The sequence below is a fragment of the Musa acuminata genome, chromosome BXJ2-5 (assembly GCF_036884655.1).
Source record: "Musa acuminata AAA Group cultivar baxijiao chromosome BXJ2-5, Cavendish_Baxijiao_AAA, whole genome shotgun sequence".
In the NCBI taxonomy this organism is placed as follows: Eukaryota; Viridiplantae; Streptophyta; class Magnoliopsida; order Zingiberales; family Musaceae; genus Musa; species Musa acuminata.
Genome location: NC_088342.1, coordinates 38927494 through 38950410, shown reverse-complemented (window position 1 = coordinate 38950410; position 22917 = coordinate 38927494). Strand labels below are relative to the sequence as shown.

The window sequence follows — 22917 nt, the reverse complement described above, 5'->3', positions numbered from 1 at the left end:
AGTCTGTCATCTACTTGTGATGAGCAGAGCAAATGGCACAAGCGGAGTGGTCCATCAGGAATCCTATCATGATCACCATCCACCGCAGCGTACCACCTCCGACCACTGTTCATGCAGATGATGATGATGATGATGATGCTGATGCTGATGCTGTCACAGAATGATTGACCTGATTATGACTGGGGGAGCCGGCGACGACGTGGCGGTCGAGTAGCACGTGGCCGAGGGAGAGAGGGTTGGCCCGAAAGGGACCCACGGCGCGGGGGGGGGGGGGTCGCAAGCATTCCATGCAATGCAAGTGTGTTCCACCATCTGCAAATTGCTGGAAGAAAGGGAGTATGGAGCCGTCACTCCATGGACAAGCGTAAGCTTCATGAGCAGCTACCTGTCTGAATGGAGAAGAGCCTCAAGGACCCAATCATGGAGCTTAATAATTGCAGCCGGTTTCCTTTTCCAGATATGCTTCCTTAGCACTGTGCTCTCCCCCATCCACACCCAAACTCGTGGCGAGCTGCGCTGCAACTCATCGACGGAGGCTTGACGAGGAGGACAAAGCGGACATCTGGTCAGGATCGAAGCTGCTGAATCTAATGCTTGCCATTAGCCAATCATAAATCATAATTTCAGATTAATCATGGCATTTCTTATCCAAAGAAGTAGGGTTCATCTCGTCTCTTGCTTCTGTAATTACGCGTCGAATCGAACTTAAATTATTGGTTGATGCAATGTCACAATGACAGATGATCGATCACATGACAACTCTTTGTGTTTGCAAGGGACAAACTCTAACAAGCACACCCTAATTTGGATGCTACTGGCAGAGAATTATGTCCACCTACAACTTGGACCAGCCTAAGATATGACTGCTATTCCAGCTTGGATCATATGTCCAGACTCATTATTATTGCTTTTCTTCTTCTTCAGTTTGGTCCCAAAAGAGACATGTTTCTGCAATCAAACAGTGAATGTGGTGATGAGCCTACGAGTAATCAGATCCCATGAACCCACACTACAAATTAGTGCAGTGTACTTGTGGCATTTCCTTGGAGCTCCATGGTGTGATGTCTCCTTTGCCTGATCATGGTGGTGCCAAGATCACTATCTACACAAATCAATGCCTCACATTAGCTCAGGAAGTACCCAATAGGACTATATTTTAGGGCATTGAAGAGCTTTGAAATCCAAGACACTTAAACAATTGGTTTCCTCATTTCAATATTTAATTTCTCCTCCGTTTAGGATTCTTCTGCTGCTGTTCTACAGTTCCCAAGTGTGTTGATGTACTATTAAAGAGGGAGAGAACAAATATTCTAAAAATTAACAAATAAAATATATCTGATGTAAAATTTAATATAGCTCGACAACTCCGATCTGTATTCACGAAAAAAAAAAATCAAAATCTTCTCACCTTCCCACCAAGTGGTATAAAGATCATATAATTATAGATTCAACAAGGATGAGCGATAAAGATTGAAATAAGTGTGAATCAAAAAATATTTATTTTACAGGAGACACAAAATAGATAAAATACTACTCACTGGTTAAGATATTATTAAGATTGATAATTATTTTGGAAATACTGGAGTAGGAGAAGTAGTTCTAAGTAAGGTAGGGTCTAAATATCTCATAAATCTGTAGGTTTCGAATGGGAAAGAACAAATGAATACTTTGCGTGTTGTTCTCTAGAATAGAATATATAGAGAGGGGATTTGTAAACAGGATAGAAAAAAAGAGTATAGATTTCTCATAGATTAATTTTAATTATTTTTCATAAATATAAATGAGAGTTGCCGAACCTCTCTGCGTCAACTTTCTGATATATTATATTTGTTAATCATCATGTAAGGTGGAGGAGAGCAAATGATTCGACCCCAACGCACGCGTCGCCATGCATAATTATGCTTGATGATGCCCTCTCGGCCAATTGCCACACCTCATGCCAACATGTCATCGTCATCGGAATTATTTCTCGTACGTTACAACCTTAATGCATTAAAATCGTTGTGCATTGAAGCGTGGAGCAGATTGGAGATTACTTGTTACTGCGGTCTTCTTTAGTTCAGTAGCACAAGCATCAGTGCCCTGACATCTTGTCAGCGATGGCGATGGCGATGGCGACGTCGGTACACGCTTCTCCTGCAGTTGATAGACTCACAATCCAACTTTAATGCGCCATCTTCGGTATATAAACCCTCCAGCCTTGCTACTCTCAAGAATTCAAGCTCTCGCAACAGATCTAGAGAGAGAGAGGGACTCGAAGACTGTTCATCCAATCAAGGAAGCAGATCCAAGGCGTATGGATAGAATGGGGTTGAGAGAAATAGAATCCACACTGCCGCCGGGGTTCAGGTTCTACCCAAGCGACGAGGAGCTGGTCTGCCACTATCTCTACAAGAAGGTGACCAGCGAACGGTGCTCGGAGGGGACGATGGTAGAGGTGGATCTGCACACTAGTGAGCCGTGGGAGCTTCCAGGTGAGTTCTCAGTTTATGTTCCATTTAAGCTCCCAAGTAATTACTTCATGAAGGTGCCGACTGGCTTAGCCGATAGAAACCTTAACAGATCATCGCAAAGTCCCGTTTTTGCCACTTATCCTTTGCATCAAACATAAAAAAACTATTAATTCATCCACCCCCCCTTTTTTTTTCCTCTTTTGGTTCTTCGGAAGCTTATAATTCGATCCTGAGCTGCTCTACCAGCCTCTTTTCTTCTCTTTCTGTGAAAGATACTTCCACTTTGTGCTCACTTTTCCCACCGTGCTACTGATAATTTGACCAAACACAGCTTGTTGAACTCTTTTTGATGTGATTGTGAGACCTCTTTTCCCAGATTAGAATCATAAAAGACACTAATTAATCTAAAAGCCACAACAAATTTGAGGCTGAAGTAGTAATCAGATGAAACCCTTTGCGAGTATATGCCCTGCTATGCAACCATAGGAATTTGCATGAGGTCTACGGTTGTATTGCGCTAATCTGTCTTCTTGGATGGATGATAGATGTGGCTAAACTGAGTGCCAACGAGTGGTACTTCTTCAGCTTCCGCGACCGCAAATACGCCACCGGATCGCGCACCAACCGAGCAACCAAATCGGGATACTGGAAAGCTACCGGGAAGGATAGAATAATCTGTGATCCAAGAACACACGCAAGGGTTGGGATGAGGAAGACATTGGTGTTCTATGGAGGCAGAGCTCCGAATGGAGCAAAGACTGGCTGGGTAATGCATGAGTTCCGACTGGAGACTCCCCACTCACCTCCCAGGGTATCGTGCATAGTTACTATCTGATCGTAGGATCATGCAATCTTTGCTTTGGTCGTCTTCTCTTCCACATCCTTGTTGCAACACTACCTGACAAGAACTTACATCACGAGCACAATCTTTTTCTGTTTCCGAAATGGGTTTTATCTTTCAGAATTGCTTGATGAGATTGCTGGCCGTAGAGCTTATGTAAGTACTATATGGTGAAGCGAATGCAATTGTCGACTGGAAAGTTAAATGATAAGAATCTATTATAGTGATAAATAGTAGTAAGATAATGAGAAGATCACATCGTAGAGATAAGAGATGCTGCAAAAAGACATGCCTATATTCACAAACTGAATGGCCTGTTTGGACTATTCAGGTGAAAACAATTGATGCCAAAACGTACTATTAACTCCGAGAATTCATAATGGACATATATGTGTGTGATTGATTATCTTATGATGCATGGAATGCTTTACTGCGATAATATCTCATTTTGGTGCGCAATGTTATCTGCAGGAGGACTGGGTTCTTTGTAGAGTGTTTCACAAGAGGAAAGGGGAGTCGGATCATGACAAGACTGCTTCTTCTTCTCCCACTCGGATGTCATCTGCTTGTGTCGTGGACCAGCCCATGCCAGATGTGTGCCATGACCAGCTTGGCTCATCCTTCCCTGCTCTCCTGCAGCAGGAGGAAAACAGCTCAGACCCCTTCCTGATGAACATGGCACTGCTGCAGCGCAACCTTCTTGACTTCCCACAGGAGATGGGAAGCGCACCCGCCGGTATGGTGGGGATGAGCTCGAGGTGTGAGGATGAGCTGGGATTCCTGTTGGACTTGGGGTTTGAGCACAGCTTTGGGGAGGCAGGAATGGTGAGGTACGAGCTACCGAGGTGGCAAGGATAGTTACACTCTACCTGTGGTGGACAAGTGGGGATTGATGTGGGAGTTGCATGCTTCCAACAGTAGACATGAATGTTGATTTCGACTGGAAGAGAGCGATTGAAATAGATCTGTACAGATGTTAAGTAGTTGGAGTACATGTTTATAGTTGTTAATAATCTTCACAAAAGCAAGAAGAAGATAGACATTTCTATAGGGGATTTTATTGATCTTGGAAAAGCTTCGATCGGAAGGAGCTTTACAGCTCCTTTAGCCTAACATTAACTGATCTCTTCTCTTGGCTTTTGGTGACCGAGACACCTGTGGAAGTGAATTCAAGATGAAGATAAGGATGGCTTGCATGCGTGTCGGTGTGTGCAGGGAGGGTTTGCACGTTCAATCCATGCACGCAGGAAACATGCAATGTGCTTCATTACCTTCATTACAATCAATGTTTGACTTCGCTACTGCTCTCTCTCTCTCTCTCTTTGTCTCTCTTGAGCTACCTTCAATCCGTAGCAGCCTCCCTTCTTGAAAGGACCAGCCTGTCCCCTCGACATAATCACATGTTATGGAGTCCATCATCTTCCTCAATCAAAGATACATGCGAAGAATGACTCGAACAAGTAGAAACCCTTGCAAGGCAAAAAGTACTAATAATAATACGACAGAGATTGCCGATATTGTCGTTCATCTTGTAAAGATTGATATCAAGAACAACATATCGAAAGATCATGGAGATTGGGCATGAATAAATCATTTATCATTCAAAATTTCTTCTCCTCTGATAGGATATGCTTTATTTCCTCCCTCAATTATCTGTTTTTGATCCACTGCGAATCTCTCTATTTTCTTCTTGTTTTATATGGTTCGACTCTTTATCAAAATAAAAATAGATATGGAATAAGTAGGATAGAAAAATATGCAGAGGTTATAATTTCTCAATATAATCGAACTACATAAAGAGGAAGAATCCTATCAGGAATTTGACTTCACGTAATTTAAGATTGCCCTTTTTTGACTTGTTCCATGAGGTCAATCTTTTGGCTCTTCCGTGATCTTCGTGAGGTTAATTAATTGTCTACTAATTTCTCTCTCTCTCGATCGAATTCAAGGCACAATCGAACTGCTAGTTTTTCGTCGTCTCTCTTTCCTTGTCAAAGATGGTGTGGTGTGAAGCACTAAGAATTCATTGTGTCGACAACGACACAATAGTTTGTGGCTGACTTTGGACGATGCAAGCTTTGAAATGGTCAAATATATTTACTTGGATTTGACGTCTTCACGTACGAATCTTGTCGTGATGATGCGGTTGCTCGTGTCCTGCACGTGGCATGTGCACGTGCGGAGCAGCTGGCGACATTTTATCTATCTATTGTTTTATTTTTTTCAATTAATCGATTTTCTATTTGACTAATATTTTGACTGACATGAAATATTAATTTGATTGTGATGTATCGTATTCACGTATCAAATTTGATGGTCTGAAATTTTATCTTATATATTTTTGAACCGAATTTTTTTCTAAAATTGATTCGATTATGATCGATTCATTCGATTAATCGAATCGAACTAATTTTACAAAATTCCTTATGTACTTGGGTTTTATATGGGTCTAATTTTATAAATCTTATTGTATCGATCCAATTAGATGAAAATTTTGATTTGATTTATAATTATATAAGATAAAATTAAATCAATTCATTTAAAAATATATATAATTTTAAATTATTTATAATTATAAATCGATTAATCGAACCGAACTAATCAATTTTGAATCGATTTGGTTAGATAAATTCGAATCAGATCAGATTCAGAATTATCCTAATCTTAACCTAATCAACATAGGACACAGCCACGTATTGTCGTCGTCCCCGAGACGCAAGCAGAAGACAACATCAAGATTGCAACCATGCATGCACTCAAGCATGTGAAACACACTTTTGGCTCCTCGGACCCATTCCCCATCTCCGCTGCATACAATTCCTCCACCGTCCTCGTCGTCGTCGTCGTCGTCGTGTTTCTTGATCTCGAGAAGAGTTCCCATTTGTAGTCCATCCATGAAAGCCACACGCTTTCTCCGTCTTCTAAAAGGTATGGTGTCCCTCGACTTTTGTCGCTTTTCTTATGATGCAAAAGAAGCCATTGGTCGAACAGTAGAAATAACATCATTCAATCTAATATACACACACACACACAAAAACATCTAAAATGAGATAGAAAGCAAAGCATTTATGTTGCCATCAAAATGCCGGCAAATAAAGAACAAAGCCATCAAAAACATCGTACCTTATTTGCAGCATGAAACAAACCAGTCCTTGCAACATCATGGTCAAATCTTGCGGCCTGTCCAAAGCAGAAGTCTCCATTTGCTGCATGGCTGCTGCAGATGTTAGATCAGGGTGATTGTTCTCAAGTCTAAGCAAGCCTGCCAAACCACAACAAACAAGAGACAAAAGAAGATCGAAGGAAATGCAAGTTAGTAGGTAAACAAGTGTGAGGACTCGATGGAAATGGATTATGCAGCTACAACGATCAATTGAAACCAACAGTCACTGTTGGATCATTTCCATATGTATCTTTTTGCAATACCTGGAAGAATTGAAATGATCTTAACTCTTTCCAAATAGCACTTGCTCAAGTTTCTTTTTTTTTTTCCTTTCTTTCTTTTTGAAACAAAAACCTTCAACTCAGTTGATAGGACTTCAAATGTCCCCAAAAGTACAGGAATCGCATCCGATACTGGAGAACAAAAAAATCCTAGTCGGATTGACAATCTGTTTGCATGCTCAAAACTCAAAACACTAACTTCCTCAGCATGTTTGGGAACATCATTACAGATATTTCACAAATGCCAAGATATGAATCTAATTCTATTACAAATAAGTATGGCTTTCGGTGAGTCCGAGTTAACAATGATATCATGTAACTTCAACTGAGAGGCTTTTGGTAAATCATCCCTTATCGCTCGGCATTCTGCCTGCAGAGGACCAGAAGCTAGATTAACATTTCTGCTGATCAAAGAAGCAGTAGCCGGTACCTGCACAATCATCAGTGTTAAAAGATCCATCACATAGAAGTGTAAAAGAGTAAGAGCCTCTACTCTGTTCCAAAAGGTCATACCCTTGGAGTAAAAGATCCATCAGCAATGCTCAAGTTAATAGGAAGTACTCTCATCATCCCCTTGGAGTATCCAATAATACATCATAATCAATTAAGCTCAATACTGTTGACATCGATCTACTTAAACAGATTTAATTTATGCGTAAATTTAAATTGAGACTTTGCTATTTCTTTCTCTTCTTCCTTCCGTTGTCCTGCTTCTCCTCCTACCACTACAGCACTGTTTTTACTCTGCTACCATCGCTCCTCCTCTCTGGTATAGCTTGATCATCGATCGGTATCTGTATTAGATTAAGAATTTAATCCTTGTCTCATACGACTAAAAATATATTTCCAAGAAAACGTTATTTCCACAGATAGATGAGATCTATGTCACTGAGTGATAAAAAAAATTACACTAAAATAAAGACATTAAAGAACTTACTGAGGTCAAGCAAAATTGTTAGATATGCTTGGTTTCCCATGGCCAAACAGGATTTCTCTTGGATGAAGAAAATTAATATCATTCAAATTTACAATATTATGAGAATGAATCATTACCAAGGAAATAACATGAGCAATCTAATAAAAAATACTCTCGTCCGACACATTACATAATCTGTTTCCCTTGGCCAAACAGGATTTCTCTTGGCTAATTAAGTCTGTGGAATCAGTATGGGTCACACATATATTCAGAATTAAGATTCTGGACATCAAATTTTTCCAGATGAATCTATGCCACAGCATACTGCTAGCCTGAAAAATCTCAGATTTACAAAATCCACATAGCAAATCCTAATCTCATAGGCACAAATCTACAAGTATAAAAATGTAAATTAGGGACAAAAGCTCTTGAATATGCCTTGGCTTCTCAGCCTATCAAGAGTCTCACTATCCTTCTTAGATTTCAATCACAAATTTGAAAATCAACAAAACTAAAAAAACCTTAAATCCAATTTAAGTCAGTTTTATTAGATTTAACTCCTAAATTTCAGTGTAACATATTATTGACTTAAAATCAGCTTGCGAGCCTCTCTAGGCAAAGTGAAACTATAAATTTCATGAATTGTCACAATTGAAGTTAAGCTCTACTCCACTACCACAACAACAATAAAAACCAATGGTCAGCTACGTGGATCTTTTGAGCTCCATGTAATGTGATATCTCTAGTTAAATCAAAAGTATTTGAAACTTTTTTTTTAAATTTTTGCAGTAAATTCTTCTTAGACTCTACCTACCTCTTCACACGCCATTCATCTCGTCAACTCACATAAACATCACTTTTAAACAAGCACATAAACATCACTTTTAAACATGCCCAGACAATATATAGATTTTGCATCAATTTATCTTCCATCAGGCTATAGATTTCATTGTTCCTGAATTGAAACATTGCTTATTTTACTTTTCTAATAACTCTACACAACACCTTTCTTTTTCCAAAATTAAATGGCTATATATTAAGTGAAAGAGCGAATACAACCAGTGCTGGACGCATCAGCACTCAGAAAACCCGCAAGAGGATCCGGCCAGTGGCCTCACCACAAAAAAAGTGTTATTAGTTGACCGAGCCTAGCCGGCCAACCAATCAGCACATCTATTTCCTTCCCAATACACATGAACAACAACAATGCTCTGGAAGGAAACCATACATTTCACACTAAATTGATTAAGTTCCAAGGAGGATCAGATTCCTTGTTCAGGATTTTGATGACCTCCATGGAGTCAGATTCAATGATAATCCATTGCATACCATCAGCAGCAGTCAATCAAAGTCCTTGAAGCACCACGAACATCTCCATATATAGAATGCCCTTGTCCATCAAAAAGCTGCGACCTGCAAACAAACAAGAATCCGCATCATCCTTAACAAAAACCAGCACCCCATAGATCAGAATCTGCACAAAAAGCACCATCCACATTCAACTTAAACCATCCCACCTCCAGGCTCCGGCAACCTCCAGACCACAAGAATGTGGGAAGAAGGGGCAGGGGGACCCTCAGGAGGACTTTGGACAGGATCGACAGCAATACAAGCCACCACCTTACAGAAAATACTTTAAGAGGTTGTTGTTTTACCATTGAAAATGACATCATTCCGAGCCTTCCAGATCATCCAGAAGGCATATGCAATAATGGCTTTAAGGGTTAAACAAGATTGTTTACCCAACTCATCACCTTCCCTTTACCATGCACCAGTATGCCACATATCATAAAATCTGAAGGAGATATCTAGCTTCTGTTTAATGATATAAAAGACAGCGTGTGAAAAGGAGCATCCAAAAAACAAGTGGGATAAACTGTCTTCATGAAAACCACACATAAAGCAGGAATTAGCTCCCATTATACCAAAATTCGCTATGTAATGAGAAGTCGCTAATCGACCATGCAGTAATTTTCAACAAACTAACATAGTACGAGGAACAGCAGGAATTCTCCAAAGACTAGACCACACATTAGATTGTACATGATCCGCAGCACAGTGAGATGATAGAAAGCCATATGTAGCCTTGGTTGATGGTTGCCCCTTTGAGTCAAGGGTCCAAATCCAAGAATCGTCATTGGGGACACATGATAAATCCACTTTTAAAACCATATCGACAAGCAGGGATCCGAAAAACAAATCCAGTTTAGCAACATCCCAATTCTGATCAGAAATCAAAGTAGAAATGGTAGAAGCCTTATGCACATAATCCATATTTACATAAGTAGGTATATAAGAAATCAGCATATCAAAAAGCCAACTGTGGTCAAAAGTGTGAACCAAACAACCATTACCAATTAAACATGAAAATGCCAAATGCAAATCCCACATAGAATGCATAAACAAACGCCAAGACCAGCTAGCATTAACAAAAGAGCCTTTCTGCCAAGGATAAACCTCTCCATATTTAGCATAAACAACTTTGCACCAAATACTGTCAGTTTTGTTTAGATAATTATATATTCTCTTAATTTGCAATGCAGTAAAAGTAAACACCAAATGTTGAATTCCAAGACCACCCTTATCCTTAGCTGCAGTGATGGTATCCCAAGAGAGGAGGTGAAGACCCCTGGTAGAGGAGTTCTTCTGCCATAAGAAGTTCCAAACCATTCTATTGATATTGTTCAGAAAATGAACCGGCATCCAAGAAACAGACAACATATGGACAGGGGAGGCCATCAAAACCGATTTAATATAAGTAATGCGACCAGCTTGCGATAAAAAATTTGCTTGCCAAGAGCTTAACTTCTATTGAATTTCATGCAAATGGTTATCAAAAGCATAAACCGGCAAACGACACAAAGAAATCATATAGAGGCTTTAGTAGATTGGTTGTTATCACAAGGGAAGAAAATTTCAGATTTTACCAGATTCATTCGTTGGTTAGTGAGGATCTCATACATACGAAAGATATTGACACTAGTTTTGCAAGACTTCTTGTTAGCTCTAAAACATAAACAAAATATCATCCGCATACATCATATGAGTGAGCTTATATTTGTGTTTAAAATGAAAGGGTGTGAACCTCCCTTCTTGAGTAACACTATTTAATAGATGTCACGAACTTAGCTAATTTTGCCTAAGTCGTGTAGCACCCTTGCGTGTTCGTTCGCAAAGATCAACCTCCCCAAAATCTCCTATGGTCCCTTAGGACCTACAAAAGAGAAAACGGGTTTGAGAAAGTGTTTCACTCAGGATCTACAAGCAACTATTTCAGTAAACACTTCATAGCCAATACAAATTACAAACATAGACTTCACAAGCTCTGAACAATCACATAACAAAAGGTCCAAAATGGTCCACTACAAATCGAAATACCCACAAGTGCCCACATGACACAACCTTTGTTTACTAGCCTAAAGCGACTACTAAAGCCAACCAAAATAGGGTTGCTAAGCCTACTGTTAGCCTTTTACATGCTGTGCAAATCATGAACAAAACCGAAAGACACGGACATACATGAGCATTACATCAAACACCTCGTTTACAATTTTGTCTGTGACATTCTCCCCCACTTATTCCTTCGACGTCCTCGTTGAAGCCTTTGCAGATGCTACATCTCCTTGCCTTTGCTGAGCCTTGAATCTTCTGCTCCAAATGCAATGTGCCTCTTGGCTCCCAATTGCACTCCACCGCTGTTGTTGAGTAGTCAAACTTTGATCTACCATACTACTTCAACACGCTAATGACTCTGACTCTGGTCTGGGGTCGACTGAGTTGTGCTGATCCCTGTTAGTTCGTACGGATCCCTCAGATGAAGGAAAAGATCATCCTTGGTATGCACTAGTCTCTCAAATGCCTCATGCCGCTTGAACTGGATGGATGCGTGTTAGAGCTTTAACAAGCATCGCCTCGCAGACTTTAAAGTTTTTGGGTCCTTCCTCCGCAAAATTTGCCTATCGATTCTTCTTCCACTTAGTTGTCATTTCCAAGTAGGATCACATCACTTCTGCTTTCGATTAACATTCTGTTAGGAAATGAAGCGGACAATCTACGCTCAGCAGCACCGATCACCATTGATGAGGATTTGACAACCAATGTCTTCCCTTAAGTTTCTTCAAAGGGTCTTTGAAGCTATGCAGAGCTCCTCTGCTGGATATATAAGAGAATTTGAGTACTCGGTTTCGCCTATTCTCTTAAGAGTTGAGAAAGCAAAGGTTACTTGACTTCGCTTGCCTCCTCGAGGGTTGTACTCTATGCATCGAGCTGGTTATTAGCCTTCACCCGCTTTGCTCATACTTCCAAAGCACTTGAAGTATTTGCACTCCTTGCGTTGAGTTAGCTACTGTGATTCACCTTCTCAATGCCATTGAACTTCTAGAATGTAAGAAGTTTTCACCCCAACTTGGAACAAGAATCTAATAGTTTTGGCCGCCTTTGGGATTGTACCATCTTCTCTATCATCTCTGCTGCCTATTCCTCTTAGTAGCAAAGGTACAGCACCATATACTGCCTACTTCGTTCCTTGGTCGAGCACTCATGCATCGATCCGAAGTCCTCAACTTTTGGTTATCTTGATGAGAAACTCGTTGACACCAGTCTTACGAAGTTTCTTGGCCTCTGCCCTTCAGCCTTGTCTCAGTACTTAGAGTTTGCTTTTGCATTCTCTACCTCCTCAGCCCCTTTCATGACCAAGCGCTCTCCCTCCATGAGAGCAAGGGATCGATGATTCCACGAAAGTCCCACCTCTGCAGTACCATGGCGCTGTCATGCCCATGGCCCTACTATCTGTCAGCTCGTATCTGCGTCCCTTTCTTCGTGATCAGTAGATTCGCCTTCGCGGCACTGTGGCACTCCTCCGAGTTTACCTCTATTCTAACCGATACTTGGTTTTGGGTAGCTAAGTCCCTCTGGACTCGTTGTCACTTTCTCGCTCCTTTTGACCACCTACTTCAACACCTTTGTGTTCTCCGAGCAATTCCCCTTGGTCGATAGAAAGACAGACTGCAACTCTCATGCATAGCCTCTGCCATCATGTTACAAGGCTCGCACTGATTCTGTTCTCCTTAGCTTCCTTGGTAGCAACGTTCGCTTACTCGACCTTGTCCCCTGACTTGTCAGGCTCCCTTAAGCGAATATGAGCTCTGGAATAATCCAACTCTCCAACCGCTTCGATCATACTTCTGCATGATCAAGTCTCCCCATGGGACTCACTAGTACTTGCATTCGAAATTCTCCCTTGGCAATACATAACCCCCATATGCTGATGACTAAAGCTTTCATCCGATACAAAATTCAATGCATACACGGAAGACCCGCCTTTGCAGTACTATGACATTCACTCCTTAAATCCATAGCCTTTCTTGTTGTCGTGTTGTTCACCAGAGTGGAGCTCCCAATACCTCCCGATCATACCTCTGTATGATCTAGTCCCTTGCGGGACTAATTTCGTGTGTATCACATTACCATGAACTGTTCCACCACGATCCGCTATATCATGTCACCTCTTGGTGACATCTTCATTGCATTCTAATCATTGTGGGATGAACTTGGATTACGATCCCTCCATGTGTGGCCTCTGCCAGCACATCGTAAAGCCTCTTCCACCTTCAATTATATTCGCTCATTTGACAATCGACTTTCGTCCACTCGCTCTCGGGTCACACCTGAACGAAGCACAGCTCTAGGACAGTTCATCACCTAGCAACTCTGGAGTCCACTGACTTTGCTGAAATTAGTGCACCATTATTTGGATCTTGAGCCTCTACTCCGATCAACACAATCTCCACTGTGCACCGCTTCCTTCATTGCAACTCGAATGACAACACTGTAGCGTATTCTTCAAGATTACCCACCTCCGCGTCCTCTTGCTCCGTGCCAAGGCCTTCTGACCCCAACTTCGCCTCTGCAAGTTGAGTCGCCTTCCTCCGTCAAATGCCTTAAAGCTCTCTTTGTCTTTGGCACCATGCAAGATAAGTCTACTCCATCAAAATGAGGGACCCATGGAACGACATTATCCCCCTCTTACCTCTGCAAGAGTTCATGTCCTTGACGTTTGTCTAAAGAAAGCTTCGTGCCTCCGCTCCATGTTCCATCTTTTATGTTGACTCCCTTCATACGGCTTAGGTACTTCACCAAGTTACACCCAAGTTGCTTCACTCCAAGTTACACCCAACCATTCCACGGGTCAGCCCTTCGTTGAGTCTGATTTATATCGGCTCCAAGTGTGCCTTCATTTATGTCACCTTAGGTCGCTCCCTCACTTGATCTCGCAATGCATCCACCAATGCAGTACTTCATACGAGATCATATGATGACTCCTCATCGCTCGCTCGATTCGTTGAGCTTTATGGAGTTGTTGTCTTGAGGTACTCCTCAACATGTGTAGTCCATTGCATATAATTCTCCCTTTAGAAAACCGGGACTTATCCCTCCTAGATATCTGTCCCGTTGGGGTAACTTCGTCCTTCGGATCCTTCCCTCTAGAAGTTTTGGAGACCACCATCCCTTGGACTACTCCACCTTGCAGAACAAACTGTGCATTGTTCTGCCCCTTCAAACCCACTTGCTAGATTGCGACTCCTCACCAATACAACCCTCGCTGCCCCCCCTCAAGGCCTAGCAACATGCTGAACTCGCTGTATACTTCAGCCTCCTATAGAAATATCATTCTCATGCCGAAGAGAAAGTTTCAATGCTCCACAATAGCGAGTTTCAGTCACCTTAGGATGGCCATGAACATTCTATCGTCCGCATATAAGCCCTTACATGAGTATTGAATTCTTCAAGTTAGCAATTTCCCTCACCTCTGTGAGCTTTACACAACTCTTTCGGTTGCTGAGCAACCCATTTCACTTTGCATGATCTTATCCTCTACCAAATGCCCCGCTTGTCTTGAGCACCGTCAAGTATGGTTGCCAACGTCGAGCCGTAGCTCGAACTCAGCCATCCCAACCTTTGTGCGCTACACATTCTTCCCAGCTTGCTTATCCTCGTGGTGCCTCTCGCGCGAAGGGTTGGCCATTTCTGTAAATATCAATCTCACACGCCCGCTCCTTGAGCGACTCCTTTCCCTACATCTCCATGCTCGTTTCTCCCAAACGATCATGCGTGCTAGTTACCCTCAACACAACCCCGCTAGATCCCCCACGTTTGCATGCCAAGTGTTTCTAAGTGTGCTTGTCCCGCTCTTTGTCCCGCTCTGATACCATAATGTCACGAACTAAGCTAGTTTTGCCTAAGTCGTGTGGCACCCTTATGTGTCCATCTGCAAATGTCAGTCTCTCAAAAACCTCCTATGGTCTCTTAGGACCTACAAAAGAGAAAACGGGTTAGAAAAAACGTTTCACTCAGGATCCACAAGCAACCATTTCAGCAAACACTCATAGCCAATGTAAATTACAAACATAGACTTCACATGCTCTAAACGGTCGCACAACAAAGGGTCAAAAATGGTCCACTACAAACCGAAATGCCCATAAGTGTCCACATGACACAACCTTTGTTTACTAGCCTAAAACGACCACCAAAGCCAATCAAAGTAAAGCTACTAAGCTTACTGTCAGCCATTTACATACTGTGCAAAGCATGAACAAAATCGAAAGACAAGAATATATGTGAGCATTACATCAAACACTTCGTTTATAATTTTGTTCGTGATACAGATGGGACAACAATTGAACCACAAGTATATACAGGTAAGGTGAAAGAGGATCACCTTACCTAATACCTCGGGCCCCCTTGAAAGATTGTAAAGGGAACCCATTGACAAGAATAGCATACTCAGGCGAGGACATACAACTATAAATCCAAGAAATAAAAGTTTGAAGAAAATTAAAAACCTTTAAAGCCCGAACAATGGCATCCCAAAACAATCTATCATATGCCTCTTCAAGATCAACCTTAATAATGATTAAAGGATTCTTTCCTTTAGATTTAAAGGAAGGAATGTGCCACTTCCTAGGCTACTAGGATATTATCTTGAATGCTTCGCTAAGGAAGAAAAGCAGAATGCTCCATAGCAATAAGATTTGGCACAAAACCTTTAAACCCATTTGTAAGTACCATGGACAAAATACAATAAATAACATTACAAAGAGAAATTGACCGAAAATCTTTCACAAATAGGATTCGCATATTTAGGAATAAACATAATGTGTTTTTGAACCCAAGAAGAATGCAAGACAGAAGTATCATGAAAATGATTAAAGAAAATCCACAATGCACCAGAAATAGTATCCCAACAACCCCTATAAAATTTAACCGTAAGACCATCAAGACCATGACTCTTCCCATAGCCTATCGATCTAACAACCTATCAAATCTCATTTCTATCAAAGGCTTTAGTCAGAAAATGGTGATGTGAACTATCAATGCCCTAGATAACATGCCAAGAAATATCAATTCTAGGGATACCAGAGGGAGCATTCCAAAGATCTTAGTAGAAGTTCACAAAGCTAGCCATAATATCCTTGGGCTAGTCAAACACAGAGTCATTAACCTTAATGGACTAGATGTGGTTACTACGGGCACGAGCAGTGACCAAAGAGTAATAATACCTAGAATTACGATCGCCATCCGATACCCATTTGGTTTTGGAAAGAACCCACCATTTAAGGTTCAACAGAAGAATTATACCTTGAAAGCGGTTATGTAAGGAGATCAAATATCTGGTCTTCTCACCTAATAGACAAGACAAGGTTTCTTTTAGTTCTAGGGAAGAGATGACCTGTTGCAGCCAATCAACTTGTGCATTAGGGTTTCCAAATCTTGTCCAGTTCCACCTAGATAGGTCACACCTAAGCTTCCTAAGGTTATAAGAAAAGGAGGCAGAAAGCATAGTAGGGCAAATATAGAAGGACCAGCTATTCCTAACAACCTCATGGAAAACCTTATTTTCAATCCAAAAGTTCTGAAAATGAAACAAGTGTTTAGGATTCATGCGGGAATCCTTAACATGCAAAAGAATTAAATAGTAGTCCGAACAGACCCGAGTCATATGAGAAATCGAGGAATCACCAAACTTCTAAAGCTATCGAGAATTGGAAAAATCCCTATCCAGTCTAACCAAAACTTTGGCCAACCCTGCCGATTATTGGACCAGGTAAACCTCCGTCTAGAAAAGCCAAGATCCATCAAACCCAAATTATGAATAAAGTCACGAAAACACCGAATAACATAATTAACCGAGAAAACCAAACCCCCTTGCTTGTCGTGAGCATCAAGTAAGCAGTTGAAATCACTAATAAGACACCATGGGACATCGGATAAATCCACAGATGCTAGAGAATTCCAAAACACATTATGTAAAATCAAAATAACATTAGCATAGATGACCAAAATCAACCAAGGTGAACTATTTTTACGCTAAATCGCAGCATACATACATTAAGCATGAGACGATATCACCTAGACTTGTACCATAGTGGTGTGCCAAGCCGAAATGATACCCCTAGATGCCCCAGCCACTGACTGAGAAAAACTGTCCTGGCACTGCCCTAGAGAGCGAATGACAACCTTCGACCGCACCTCATCAGCATGAATTTCCTGCAGTAATATTAAATCAGGTGAGTCTAAAACCAGCAAAAATTCCAAAAAATCATAAACTGGGCAGCGCTTGGGCCCCATACAGTTCCAAGTAAAAACTTTCATTAAGAAGAAGATGGGTGAGAGCCAGAACTACTCCCCTTAACAGGGTGCACAAACTCCACCAACTCAGTCGGCACATTACGTTGACAACGGACACAGGTGTTTATAGATTTGAAATGGGCAACCACGGCCTTAGCCCTAAGAGTCATTACAGTCTTGGGATGTTTCAGCACGGCAACTTCTTGCAGAAGAGTGTCATCCGGTGAGTCTTTGGGTTTCTCTAAAGGACCACCACCCTCCTCCATCCTCGACTCCGAGAGGCCCTAAAGGATGGGGCCAACCTTATTCGCCAAGGACAAGAGGAGGAGGGGGGGGAGCGTGGGGCGGGAGGGCTGATAGAACCCTTGCAGATTCTAAGCTTGGGGTTGATCTCTTTAGGGGATCAGCCTCCTTGGAACTCTGTAGGGGTTCCTTCCTCCAAATTGCTGCTCAAAGGCTGCAAAAAAGATTCATCTATTGCTTGTTAAAAGATGATGAATACATGACTATTTATAAGGCTTCTAAACCCTAACTCCTAATATGACTCCTACTCAAGGCTCTTATTCCTTTACAACTCCTAATGCTTCTCTAAGAACAATTCCTAATAGGACTCCTAACCCTAGTTGGTCTCTTCACCTCTTTAATAGGAGTTTGCTAGATAGGTTAACATGAATGCCCCTCTCAATTAGAACTCTTCTAGCTAGAGTCCTAACGGACCCGCCCTCTTCAAATCAGCATTGTCCTCGAGGCTGGGATTCCATGAACTCAGGGAACCGGGTCTTCAGCTCCTCATATGATTCTCATGTGGCGTCTTCAAATGGTAAATTATTTCAATGCACTAGTACTTCAGTAGAGGGACGTCGGCGACGCATCACGATCCTACGGTCGAGGATGGCTTGTGGTTGGGCTTGAATAACTCCATCCTCAATGGTTCTGGGCAGTTGGATTTGGGGTGACTCGTGTTCTCCGAACTTGGGCTTCAGGCATGACATGTGGAAAACAGGGTGAATTTTGGCATCCTTAGGCAATTTAAGAATGTACGCCATGACTCCAATACACTCTGTGATCTGATAGGGCCCATAAAAACGTGGGGATAGCTTCATGGAGGCTCAAGTGTTGATAGAGAGTTGCTTGTATGGCTGTAGGCAAAGATAAACCCAATCTCCTACTGAAAATTCTCTTTCGCTTCGTCGTGTATCGGCTTGCTGCTTCATTCTAGCTTGAAAGGTAGAGAGATTATCCTTTAACAGTTGTAGGAGTTTGTCCATGTCAATCAATTCTTGGTCGACCTGATCTACCTTGGCTGAGCCAATTACATACTTTGGAATCATAGGGGCCGACCATACAGTGCTTCATAAGGGGCACATTTGGTAGATGAATGATATGTAGTATTATACCACTATTCGGCCCAGGGAAGCCATTTCGCCCACTCCTTTGGCTGGTCGCTGGCGAAACACTGAAGGTATGTCTCTAAACACCTGTTTACCACCTCTATTTGGCCGTCAGTTTATGGATGATATGCTGTGCTCATCTTGAGTTTGGTGCCTTGTAACTGAAATAACTCTGTTCAAAATTTACTGGTGAAGATCCTGTCACGATCATTTACAATGGACCTTGGCATCCCATGCAGTTTAACAATATTTTCTATGAAAATCTGGGCATTACTAGAAGCAGTATAGGGATTTCGCACAGCACAAAAATAAGCACATTTCGTAAGTCGATCAACCACCACGAGAATTGTGCTTTTACCTTTGGAAGGTGGCAGCCCTTCGATGAAGTCTATGGAGATGTCAATCCACACCGAGTCTGGTATGGGTAGTGGTTGTAGCTTCCCTGGACTTGTCACTGTTTCACCCTTGTGCTGTTGACATACATTACATTGTGCCACATATTCAGCAATAATTTTTTTCATCCCTCTCCAATAAAAATTTTGCTTCACTCTTTTGTAGGTTCTTAGGAATCCAGAGTGCCCTGCTGAAGGTGTGGAGTGTATTTCATGCATGATGATTTTGATGCAAGGGGAGTCAGGTATAAGCACAATGCGACCTTTGTAGCATAGATCCTCGAATCCCAAGTGTAGTGGGCTATTGCACTTGGATCCTCTAATTTTTTTATGATGTTGCTGATCTTTGGATCCTTCTTCCTTTCTTCCCTAATGTCCTTGAGGAAGTTGGTGGTAGGAAGGGAGATGGCTAAAAACTTAGCTTGCTCAGGTAGCCATGAGTGTGCATCTGCAACAACGTTTTCTTTCTCATTTTTGTAAATAATTTCATAATCAAATCCAAGAAGTTTGGTTACCTATTTTTGCTGCTTAAGGAATGATATCTTTTGCTCCAAAAAGTACTTGAGGCTTCTACGGTCGGTTTTAATTTGAAATCGCCGATCGATCAAGTAGGGTCTCCACCTCGTTACTGCGTAGACAATGACGAGCATCTCCTTATCATATTTTGACATATTTTGATGGGAGGGAGATAATGCCTTACTGATGTATACGAGTGGTCGACCATCTTGCATGAGAACGACTCTAATTCCGATTCCAAATGCGTCGGTCTCAATGATGAAGGGTCGGCTGAAATCTGGTAGCGCTAGCACCGGCGTCGTCGTCATGGCTGCCTTAAGTTTGTCGAAGGTAACGGAGGCTTTGTCCGACCATTGGAAGGCATCTTTTTCTAGTAGAGAAGTGAGGGGTGTGCTGATCTTCCCAAAGTCCTTAACAAATTTTCGGTAGTAGCCCGTTAGTCCAAGGAACCCGCGTAGTAATTTCACGTTTGTAGGTTTCGGCCAGCCTTGCATTGCTCCAATTTTTGTTGGGTCTACCACCACTCCTTATGATATTATATGCCCAGTGATTTAAAAAGCGCTAGGCGCCAAGGTCCAAAAATGCCCGAGGCGTTAGGCGCTTGCCCGAGCGTAGTGAGGCGCTAAAATATAAAAATATATAATATAATTAATAAATTTAATTATTTAAATTTTTAAATAAAAATATACTATTAAATTAATCTAATAAATACAAATACTATTACTAGTATATAGTTAGCAGTATACAGTAAGTATACTGTTAACAGTATACTGTTAACAGTATACTATCGAAAGAGGAGAAGAGTGTAAGGGAAGAGTCGAAAGACCGAGGGTGTTAACTGAGAAGAGCGGGAGCGGCAGTTGTGAGCGACGACAGTAGCAGCGGTAGCGACAACGACAGCAGCAACAACGGGAGCGGTAATAGTGGCACCGGCAGCAGCGAGTAGCGGGAGCGAGAGCGAAAGCGGCAAGCGGAGACAGTGGCAACGGTAGTAGCAAGCAGCGAGAGCGGGAGCGGAAGCGGCGAGTGGAGACAATGGCAATGGTAGCGGCGAGCAGCGACAGTGGGAGCGGTAGCGGTAGCAGCGAGCAACAGCAACGGCAGCAGCAGCGAAAGCGACGAGCGGCAACAGCAACAGCGGCGGCAGTAGCGTGAACGGTGAGTAGGGTTAGGGTTGGGGAAGTCACGCTGATATCGATGCTTTAGTTGGTTCGATTGAACCAACTAAAGCACCGGAGACCGAACCAGACCTCAAACGCTGGTTTGGTCGCTTGGTTTAACCCAGGCGCTCGCTTGAAGCGCTTGGCACCTAGGCTCAAGCGAGCGCCCAGGCGGCGCCTCTTTGAAGCGCACCGCTTGGAAATGAAGTGAGGCGTTCGAGCCTTGCCTCGCCTCACCCGAGCGCCTTTTTAAATCACTGTATGTGCCCAAGGTACTCTACATTTTGTTGGAGAAAACTGCACTTTGGCTACTTAACAAAAAGATTATTCTCCCGAAGGATCGTCAAAACAACCCGTAAATGCTGAAAGTGAGTCTCAAGAGAAGGACTGTAAATGAGAATATCATCAAAAAATACCAGCACAAATTTGCGAAGTAAGCTCCGAAAAATATCGTTCATGAGACTTTGAAAGGTTGAAGGAGCATTAGTGATTCCAAAAGGCATTACCAAGAATTCATAATGGCTGTTATATGTGCGGAATACAGTTTTAGTAATGTCGTCTTCACATACCCGAATTTGGTGATAACCGGATCGGAGGTCCAACTTCGTGAAGACTCGAGCTCCTTTTAACTCATCAAGAAGTTCATCCACCACTGGTATTGGGTACTTGTCCTTGACGGTGATATCATTTAAATCTCGGTAGTCGATGCACATCTGCCAAATTCCGTCCTTCTTGCGTACAAGTAGCACCGGTGAGGAATATGGGCTGCAACTTGACTGAATCACCCCTGTTTAAAGCATCTCCTTTATGATCTTTTCAATTTCATCCTTCTAGAGGTGAGGATATCGGTATGGTCGAGTGTTCGTTGGTGGCTTGCCCGGAAGGATTGGAATCTGATGGTCATGTTGTCGAGTAGGAGGAAAACCGTGCGGCTCAGCAAAAATGTCGACAAATTCAACAAGCAATTAGACGAGATTTTAATCTTCAATTTCTATTTTCTTTCCCTCTGGTTGTTGCTGGAGATGCATCAAAAAGCCACCATTTACCTTATGCAAAACTTTCTCCATTCGTTAGGTCAAAACGGTTGTTACGTTGCTTCCGCGCTTCCCGCATAGGATGATCTGTTTGCCTTTGCAGTAGAATTTCATAATTAATTTGGAGAAGTTCCGACATCACCTAGCGTCGTCAGCCATTCTATGCCAAGCACGGCCTCATAGTCATCAATTGGTATGAGGAAGAAGTCGGTGATAATTTTTGGTCTTGCAGTAATAGTTTCACCTGCGGACATCTTTGGTCGCACTTTAGGATTCTTCCATCGGCGACCTTTACGTCGAACTTGCTGTAACCTTCGATGTGGAGCGTCATCCGAGTAACAACCTTACCGTTTACGAAGTTATTAGTGCTGCCCGTGTCGATGAGAACAGTGATTGGTTGTTGTTTGAGAAGGCCTCTAACTTTCATCGTTTGCGGGTTTGAGTAGCCGGCTAGTGCGTGTATCGTAAAGTCGATCGGTTGTGGCTCTTCTTTCACATCTTCTTCTTCATGTTCAAGGCTCTCTTCTGGATGTTCAATGACCTCTTCTTCTACTGGTTCAATCACAAGAAGTCTCCCTTTTTTACAGTGATGCTCGTGGTTCCACGGCTCGTCGCAATGCCAACATAACCCCTTCGCAGATCACTCTCGAAGCTCTTCTCTTATCAACCTTTTTGGTGCAAGGGCTCGGTTGATAGTAGGGAGGGCTGAGGGCTTCGGTATTGCTGGTCGGGGAGCGACTCTAGTCCTTCGGGCTTCATGGTTCAATCGCTCATCTTGAAGTCGTGCGAAAGAGATGGCTGTCATAAGCGTGTACGGTTGTCGCGCTTTAACTTCTTCCCGGATCTCTGGCTTCAAGCCTTCAATGAAGGTCCCTAATAGCTGTTTTTCAAACCAATCATGAGTTTGATTAAATAACCTTTTAAACCTGGTTTGGTACTCCTGAATGGCGGAGGTTTGTCGGATCTTTACTAGTTGTCCGTCAATGTTCTCGTAATCGATTGGTCCGAAGCGGATTAGCAGTCCTTCTTTGAATTGTCGCCATGAGAGGACTCCATAAGTGTGTTCAAACCAGTCAAACCACTGTATGGCATCCTCTTCAAGATGTATAACTGCAATTTCCACCATAGATACGTCTGCGGTTT

At 42.3% G+C, this 22917-nt stretch overlaps 1 protein-coding gene and 1 long non-coding RNA gene across 3 annotated transcripts; one reads left to right on the top strand and one right to left on the bottom strand.

Annotated features, from left to right (window-relative positions):
- The first annotated feature begins 2100 nt into the window (after positions 1-2100).
- LOC135612724 (NAC domain-containing protein 21/22-like) lies at positions 2101-4431 on the top strand. 2 transcript variants are annotated; one of them, XM_065109336.1, is made up of 3 exons: positions 2101-2474; positions 2999-3219; positions 3766-4431. In XM_065109336.1, exons 1-3 carry the CDS (start codon positions 2168-2170, stop codon positions 4150-4152), a joined length of 915 nt encoding a protein of 304 aa, XP_064965408.1. In that variant the 5' UTR covers positions 2101-2167; the 3' UTR covers positions 4153-4431. The 2 variants fall into 2 exon arrangements, with proteins under 2 accessions (XP_064965408.1, XP_064965406.1); XM_065109334.1 differs by having other exon boundaries at positions 2103-2474; positions 2999-3264.
- Positions 4432-6671: 2240 nt separating this feature from the next.
- On the bottom strand, positions 6672-13267 carry LOC135612723 (uncharacterized). The gene is made up of 4 exons (XR_010487066.1): positions 9172-13267; positions 8984-9067; positions 7252-7532; positions 6672-7168 (listed from the first exon to the last, which is right to left on the bottom strand). It is a non-coding gene; the product is annotated as an uncharacterized LOC135612723 (long non-coding RNA).
- Between the last annotated feature and the right edge of the window lie 9650 nt (positions 13268-22917).